This window comes from Bufo gargarizans, chromosome 1 (assembly GCF_014858855.1).
Source record: "Bufo gargarizans isolate SCDJY-AF-19 chromosome 1, ASM1485885v1, whole genome shotgun sequence".
Taxonomy (NCBI): Eukaryota; Metazoa; Chordata; class Amphibia; order Anura; family Bufonidae; genus Bufo; species Bufo gargarizans.
In genome coordinates this window covers 615,168,559-615,177,712 of record NC_058080.1, presented here as the reverse complement: position 1 = coordinate 615,177,712, position 9,154 = coordinate 615,168,559, and the positions used below count along the sequence as shown (strand labels likewise).

Genomic DNA, 9,154 nt, shown 5'->3' with positions numbered 1-9,154 from the left:
GTACAATCCCACACAGCCCCCCCCACCTCAGTGTACAATCCCACACAGCCCCCCCACCTCAGTGTACAATCCCACACAGCCCCCCATCTCAGTGTACAATCCCACACAGCCCCCCTACCTCAGTGTACAATCCCACACAGCCCCCCATCTCAGTGTACAATCCCACACAGCCCCCCACCTCAGTGTACAATCCCACACAGCCCCCCATCTCAGTGTACAATCCCACACAGCACCGTCACCTCAGTGTACAATCCCACACAGCCCCCCACCTCAGTGTACAATCCCACACAGGCCCCCATCTCAGTGTACAATCCCACACAGCCCCCCCATCTCAGTGTACAATCCCACACAGCCCCGTCACCTCAGTGTACAATCCCACACAGCCCCCCACCTCAGTGTACAATCCCACACAGCCCCCCATCTCAGTGTACAATCCCACACAGCCCCCCCATCTCAGTGTACAATCCCTCACACACAACCCACAGACATCACCCTATTACAGTGCCACCCCTCTGAGCATACAACGCAACACAGCCCCCCCCATATACAACCCAGACACTTCCTTAGATAACAGACCCCCCATAAAACCAGATACCCCCTCCCTCACCCATAACCCCCCATACCAGTGTACAATCCCTCACATACCACCCTACTACACAGCCCCCCATATACAACCAGATGCCCCCTCCCATCTCAGTGTACAATCCCTCACAGTACAATATCAGTATATTAGTAGGGCTCTGCGTACTTCTACTGTGCTGCAGTTTTTTTTTAGTTCACTCCATGTGAAAAAGCAGGCGGCTCTCCTGTTTCCGATCCACGTGACCTAGGAGCGCCACGTGATGTTGTGACGTCAGCAGGTCCTTTCCGGGTATAGTATTTAGCCAGAACCGTGAATTAACGTGGAGAGCCGGGAGGCGATCAGAAGATCGAGCATCCGTCCTGGAGCGCCCCTGCTGCTGACACGTCACATTCCGCCGCCATCATGATTAAAGCCATCCTCATCTTCAATAACCACGGCAAGCCGCGGCTGTGCAAGTTCTACCAGCACTACGTAAGTGACGTCACACCTGCCGGGGTTCTCTGCAGGCGAGAGTGAGCAGATGTTATTGGGTGTGATGCCAGGCTGGTGACAGCTGTCTACTCTCCACTGATGGAAACCTAGGGATGTGGACTACAAGTCCCAGCAGCCTTTGCTGCTGTACATTGTACATAGCACTGCTTCAGCTGTGTATTAGGCTATGTTCTGCCTCCCATCCAGTGCTGATTTTGATGTCAGTATGATGGAGACATTGTAGGAAACACTATTGGATCCATGTTCGGATCCATCGTGCGTGATAAATGGAAGCTATGATGCAAATGTGAACAGAGCCTAATAAGAACACAAGACCTATTGTGATTTGTATTGGTCTGAGGTGACGTGGGACGCCTAAGTCACGTCATTGTAGACACGCAGCTTTAGTGCCTTCTCTGTCCTGTCCGAGTAGCTCAGAAAAGCCACACGTCTACTAGATGAATGGGGGAGTGCCCTTCTGCGGATCCACAAAACACGGACACCGGCAATGTGCGTTCCGTGTTTTGCAGACCGCACATCGCCGACACTCTCCTAGAAAATGCTTTTTTGCGGACAAGAATAGGGCATGTTCTATATTTTTTTTATTATTATTATTTTTTTGCTGATGCGGACCTGAACATTCCGGCCCAATTGAAAATGAATGGGTCCGCACCTGTTCCGCAAAATTGCGGAACGGATGCGAACCATTTTGCAGACATGTGAATGGACCCTAATGCAGGGGCAGACTGGGAACTAAAAGTAGCGCCATGTTGCAGGTGCGTTTAAATTGACTGAATGTGGGGCAACATAATTAGGCACCCAACATATGGAGACGGGAACAACGGAAGTCGGCTGTAGTCAGAGGTCGCAATAACGCCTGTACAAGCGTCATAGACGCCTGTTCAGGCCATTTTACTCCCTGGAAAAAGTCTAAGGCGTACCTATACGCCTTAGACTTTTCCCTGCCATTCATCAGTGCAGTGAGCGATGCTGCTGCTGCCTGAAACAACCAATAACAAGGCTCCTTACAGTAAGGAGCTTAGTGATTGGTCAGTTTGAGCGGGCTGCCGGAGCTTATGGCACACCGCTCTGAAGGGAGGAAGGAGGGGCGCGATCCTCACTGGCGGGCTAATTGGGGATCTGTGAAATTTAGTGGGGATCTGAGTGCCTTGTTTTTAACCTAATAATGATGAGTCTCTCCTCCCTGCTGAGCGCGGTCTCTCCTCCCTGCTGAGCGCGGTCTCTCCTCCCTGCCTAGCGCGGTAGTGAAGACGGCCTCAATAGAAGGTCTAGGGAACCGTCTTCACTACCGCGCTCAGCAGTGAGGAAAAGTGGCTGAGCGCTTCAGACTTCTGCTTATAGAAGTCAGTGGGGGTCCCATCGCTGGACACGCCAACAGGAGACCTCCATAACAGACAGACCTGTCACCTGTAGACTTCTATGTCACCTGTCAGCTTTCCTATGAATCCATCAAGGATTCATTGCAGCATGTTCCATCAGATGCGTATAAGGATTTCTTCTGTAATGCGGTGCCGCATGTGGCCATTTACAGCCTCCAGGACACAGTCCCTCTGCCCAGCACATGAAGTACTTCGCTGTAAAACTGTATAATCCAGTAACCACAGCGGTGGTGGCTTTTTTGTGGAATGAGATAGGGCAATGGGTCATGGAAGACGAACTCCCCTTTATAGCAAGATCAAGCATAACACAAAATGACAGCCTCTAGATCAGGAATGAGCAACCTCCGGTACTCCAGCTGTTCTGAAACTACAACTCCCAGTATCCTCCTTTCACTTCTTTGGGAGTTACAAGAACAGCTGAGCAAGTGTGCATGCTGGGAGTTGTAGTTTCACAGCAGCGCTGGAGTGCCAAAGCCCACCTGGAAATTTCCCTGTAGGGTCTATGGCCAGTCCGCTCCTGGTATAATGTGACTCAGAACTTAAGCCGTGCAACCAAAGTCCCCGTTTAGAGGCTGAAAGTTAATGTTTACACCAGTGTCCCCTGATTTAGGATCACCACAAAATATTGGAAATTTCTATCAATATGAAGGCTGTGCCCGGTCTCCTCACCACCTGGTGAGATCTGGGGCAGATCTGCAAGTAACAGATGCGGATGTTAATTTGAAAACCTGCATAGACTACACGGCCCGTGCACATACAGACTAGTTTCAGACAAGTGCGTTTGCTCGGTCTGGGGGCTGTATTTCCCGTTATGGACACTAATCGCTTGAACTGAACTCTCAGCATAAAGCCTCATGCACACGACCGTTTTTGTGGTCCGCATCTGAGACACATTTTTTGCGGCTCGGATGCGGGACCGTTCACTTCAATGCGGCCGCAAAAGATGCGGACAGCACTCCGTGTGCTGTCAGCATCCGTTGCAACGTTTCGTGGTACCACAAAAAAAATATAGCATGTCCTATTCTTGTTCGTTTTGCGGACAAGAATAGGCATTTCTACAATGGGCCGCCCGTTCCAATTCACTAATTGCAGAAGGCACATGGGCGGCTTCCGTTTTTTGCAGATCCGCGGTTTGCGGACCGCAAAAAACGGCACGGTCGTGTGCATGAGGCCTGTGCATAGTAAATTCTTTCCTGACCTTGAGTTTGCGTTATGTGATTACAGTTCACAACATCAGAAATCATCATGATGCTGAGAGTTCAGCTCTTCTGAGTAGTGTCCATCACGGGAAATACAGTCCCCACATGGAGCATGTTTCCCACTATGAACAAGCCCGTCTGAAACTGGCCTTAGGCCTATTTCACATCATTAAATCATGGACGTGGTCTCCACCACTCACGTATCTATCGACTTTATTGTGTGTTTTCACACATCCGTGGACCGTGAGTCTGTGGTGACCTCAGGGAAGTATACCCTATCTTTGTCTGTAAATATGGATCCCTCAAGCACATTATAGTCACGGACACAACATGGCTGCTGTTTCTGTGTTTGTTCCGTGGTTTGAATGGACCACTGGTAGGAGATGCTCTGGAAATGATCGGCTTAGCGGTGTCCATGGAATACAGATGACACATGGACCTTGTCGGACATCTTCACAGATGAACCACTGACCATGGACAAAAATGTGTGAGAGGCATTCTACATAGCACATTTCCCCTCTTTTCGGTTAGCAGCTGAAAGTATTGGGTTAACAAAAAGATCTTCTACCATGCTATTAACCACATTGTCCAGTACTTTTGCTTCACGTGGTTTGAAGCACTGGTGATCTCCTCCAGGGAATGGAGAAGCTCAGACTGCTTGTGTGCGCACCAGTTGTTTTTTACAGTATGGAGATGTTCATTGCTTTTATGCGCAGGAACACGGCCATGAGGTTTTTATCTGTATCCTCAGAGCATTTTTACGACTATGGATCATATCTGGATAATTACACGGACGCATTCCAGAGTGGCTTTAGCCTGCCCACTGTCTCTCACATGACCCCATGTAATGTGATTCGGTGACGGATGGCAGCCTTACATAATGAGGGGCTGTGAATGCCTCACTACAGAAGATGATGGCTCTGTAGTCCATTGATCAGTGAAGAGTCACAAGATTGTCCCTCTTGTGCACGCCTGTTAGTGATGTCCTGTTGAAAGGTTGTCTTGTCTACCAGATATTTACACCATTTTCTAAATAGAAGCTGAGGTCCATCTTTTCTTTTATATTAGGGACCTGAATATACAGTAATTCTATAATATTCTCTGTTCATGGGTAACAGAGGAGAATAGCTGCTGGGAAATCAACCCTCACCCCCAGCTACTCTCAGAGAAAGGATGGATTGTCAGGGTGGCCATCAACACATGACAAGAAGTCATCCCACTGTAAGGCTCCTTTCACATTAGGGCTCTTTCACACTTGCGTTCCGTCGTCGGGGCTCTATGCCGGAAGAATCCTGATCAGGATTATCCTAATGCATTCTGAATGGAGTGAAATCCGTTCAGGATGCATCAGGATGTCTTCAGTTCCGGAACGGAACGTTTTTTGGCCGGAGAAAATACTGCAGCATGCTGCGCTTTTTGCTCCGGCTAAAAATCCTGAAGACTTGACGCAAGGCCGGATCCGGAATTAATGCCCATTGAAAGGCATTGATCCGGATCCGGCCTTAAGCTAAACGTCGTTTCAGCGCATTGCCGGATCCGACGTTTAGCTTTTTTAGAGTGGTTACCATGGCTGCCGGGACGCTATAGTCCTGGCAGCCATGGTAAAGTGTAGCGGGGAGCAGCATACTTACGTCCGTGCGGCTCCCGGGGCGCTCCAGAGTGACGTCAGGGCGCCCCACGCACATGGATGACGTGATCGCATGGCATGTCATCCATGCGCATGGGGCGCTCTGACGTCATTCTGGAGCGCCCCGGGAGCCGCGCGGACAGTAAGTATACCGCTCCCCTGCTCCCTGCTCCTACTATGGCAACCAGGACTTTAATAACGTCCTGGCTGCCATAGTAACACTGAAAGCATTTTGAAGACGGATCCGTCTTCAAATGCTTTCAGTACACTTGCGTTTTTCCGGATCCGGCGTGTAATTCCGGCAAGTGGAGTACACGCCGGATCCGGACAACGCAAGTGTGAAAGAGGCCTAAGGGAGTTTTCCGTGCGGGTGCAATGCATGACGTGAACGCATAACACTGCACTGAATCCTGACGCATTCATTTCAATGGGTCTGTGTACAAGAGTGTGTGCTTTATTATTTTTTTTCCCCACGCATCAGTTCTGCGTTGCGTGAAAAAGCAGCATGTTCTATATTCTGCGTTTTTCATGCAGCCCTGGCTGGGGCTTCAGTGAAAAACACATTGCATCCGGAAGCAAGTGCGGATGCGGTGCATTTTTCACTGATGGTTGCTAGGAGATTGAAAAACGCATCAAAACGCATTGCACCCGTGCAGAAAAAAATGAACGCAATTGCAGACAAAACTGACTGACCTTGCTTGCAAAATGGTGTGAGTTTCACTGAACGCATCCGGACCTAATCTGTCACGCTCGTGTGAAAGAGGCTTACGCTGGGTTCAGACCTGAGTGTTCTGAAAGGAGCGCTCTGTATGTGCAATTGTACCGGCGTTTGCAATCGCGCATACAGAGACAAGTGAATGCCCATTGTCGCGCGTTCCCGAAAGTCTATGTACGGGAACGCGCGACAAGACGAACCAAAGAAGCTCATGTACTTCTTGGGGCGTCGGGCGTTTTACAGCGCGATCGTACGCGCTGTAAAACGCCCAGGTGAGAACCATTCCCATAGGGAATCATTGGTTTCTCCTTGTTGAGCGTTTTACAGTGCGTAGGAACACGCTGTAAAACGCTTAGGTGTGAACCCAGCCTTAAAGCGTCTCAGAATCAGAGCTCATCTTCACTGTTCTCTAAATGTTTTTTGAGTATAAAGAGCATTATTCAAGTAAAGGGTTGGGAATTACTGAGAAAACCATAGGCCCAGAATGACTAATCCTATACATTGGATATGAAAAGTTTACACACCCCTGTTAAAATGTCAGGTTTCTGTGATGTAAAAAAAAGAGACAAAAATAAAACATTTCAGATTTTTTTTTCCCCTCCCCCACGACAGCACCTTAGAGAGGTGGCTCTGCCCCAGGACAGGAAACCTGCAGCATAAAAAGGTGGAGCCGCTCTCCCACCTCAGTGAGGTTTCCTGTCCTGGTACGGGAGCCTGCAGTGTCGTCCTGACCTGGAAGTCCCGGTAGAAGCCGGAGGGTTGGGGCGGCATACGGTACCTGCCCGATTGTTTCCCCGCAGGCGCGGGGATGAAGTTCCGGAGCACAGGGCAGAAGGTGCTGGTCCCTCAGGCGAGGAGGACAGCACCGGCGGCTGGAAGGGGGCCAGAAGGCCTTAGTGGTTATGCAGGTTCGCCGGGACGCCGCCGGATGTAGATGCGGCGTCTAGGACCGAAAGGGCCATGCGTTCCACGGCCATGCGTTCCATGGCCGTGTGCTTCCGGTCAGGTGACCGGAAGTTCGGCATCCCGGCAATTTTAAACCGGCTCCAGGCAGGTATGATGAGCTGGGTTGTTCTGGACGCCGATATCCGATATTCAGAGGCCAGAAAGTGGACCAGAGGGGTTCCAGTGCTATTTTAGCGTGGTGGGTATGCAGGAGCTGTGATCTCTCAGGTGAGAGGAACACTTGGTGGCAGTATGTAACTTAGGCATTGTTGTATCAGTGCAGGTTGTTGCCCCCACTATGGATGAAGAGAGGAGGTCTGAAAGTGCGGATGTGGAGATCCTGCCACCGGTATTGTGAGTCCTATTCTCGGTTGTTAGAGAGGTCTGGACTGTTCCTCAGTTTTGGGTATGTTACTTTTTTCTTAGACGGTGCCTAAGAAGGTGGCGGCAAAGAAAAAGAACAAAGAATGCCCTATCTGCAAGTGCCCGTTGTCTTCTTCTTACACTAAAAAGCTCTGTCAGCAGTGCATTGAGAAGACGGTGGCTGAGGAGACTCCAAGTCTTTTGAAAGACCTTAAGTCGATCATGTCTGAAGTTAAAAATTCCCTGAGAAGTAGGAAGAGAAGAGCAGTGAGGCAGGAGTCCGACGTGGAATCGGAGGATAGCGATTCTTTCTTCGGGAATGAGGACTGTGATGATTCCCTTTCTTCTGAGGATAATATAAGAGAAGGAAAGTTCCTATTTCCAGCGGAAGATACGGACAAATTGTTAAGTTATCCGATCTACCTTGGAGTTGGAGGATACCAGAGAGGATAGGTCGGTAGAGGAGGGCGGTGTCCACTTCTTGGGCAGAGAGGGCCAGTGTATCTATTGAACAGATCTGTCGGGCGGCCACCTGGTCTTCTCCGTCCACCTTCTATAAGCACTATAGGCTTCAGCTTGATTCTATTTCTGACCTTCTCTTTGGCACTAAGGTTTTGAGTTCTGTCACCCACCCTGAGGATAATCTCTGAAATCTCTCTCTAAGGTGCTGTCATGGGGGAGGGGAAAAATGATGATTACACTTACCGGTAATTGGATTTTCCTGACCCCACAACAGCACCTCTTTATTCCCTCCCTATTGGTGTAAGTCTGTGTGTTCACGGGTGTTGCAAAAAAATAAATAAATATATAAATATATATATATATTAGTATGTAAATTAAACTAACATAAGGGGGAGTCCCTCTCATGCTCTGGAAAGTCACTGAGGTGGGAGAGCGGCTCCACCTTTTTATGCTGCAGGTTTCCTGTCCTGGGGCGGAGCCATCTCTCTAAGGTGCTGTCGTGGGGTCAGGAAAATCCGATTACCGGTAAGTGTAATAATTTTTTTTTTTTTTTTTTTTTCCACCTTTAATGTGTCCTATAAACTGTACAACTCAATTGAAAAACAAACTGAAATCTTTTAGAAGGAAGAAAAAAAATATAATAAATAAAATTAATATGGTTGCACACCCTTAAACTAATACTTTGTTGAAGCACCTTTAGATTTATTTACAGCACTCAGTCTTTTTGGGTATGAGTCTATCAGCATGGCACATTTTGACTTGGCAAGATTGCGAGGGCATCTCCTTTGCACAGCCCTCTTCAGATCACCCCATAGATTTTCAATCGGATTCAGGTCTGGGCTCTGGCTGGGCCCTTCCAAAACTTTCATCTTCTTCTGGTGAAGCCATTCCTTTGTTCATTTGGATGTATACTTTGGGTCGTTGTCATGCTGAAAGATGAAGTTCCTCTTCATGTTCAGCTTTCTAGCAGAAGCCTGAAGGTTTTGTGCCAATATTAACTGGTATTTGGAACTGTTCATAATTTCCTCTAGCTTAACTAAGGCCCCAGTTCCAGCTGAAGAAAAACACCCCCGGGCATGATGCTGCCACCACCATGCTTCACTGTAAGGCCTCATGTACACGGCTGAGAGCGGACCGCGGAAACCCGGCCGGGATTCCTCTGACAGTATGAGCGCGCGGCGTCATTGGTTGCTATGACGCCGTGCGCTCCCTGCTGCCGCCGCAATACAGTAATACACTGGTATGATCTATACCAGTGTAATACTGTATTGCGGCAGCAGCAGGGAGCGCACCGCGTCATAGCAACCAATGACTCCGTGCTCTCATACTGTCAGAGGAATCCCGGCCGGGTTTCCGCGGTCCGCTCTCGGCCGCGGAACACGGCCGTGT

General features: G+C 49.2%; 1 protein-coding gene across 1 annotated transcript in view; it reads left to right on the top strand.

Moving 5' to 3' along the window:
* The first annotated feature begins 839 nt into the window (after window positions 1–839).
* Window positions 840–9,154, top strand: part of AP3S1 (adaptor related protein complex 3 subunit sigma 1) — a 78,055-nt gene continuing 69,740 nt past the window's right edge. Inside the window, exon 1 of the mRNA XM_044291175.1 lies at window positions 840–1,054. Coding sequence (XP_044147110.1) covers window positions 986–1,054 — 69 coding nt within the window. The 5' untranslated portion in view covers window positions 840–985. The remainder of the gene's footprint in view (window positions 1,055–9,154) is intronic.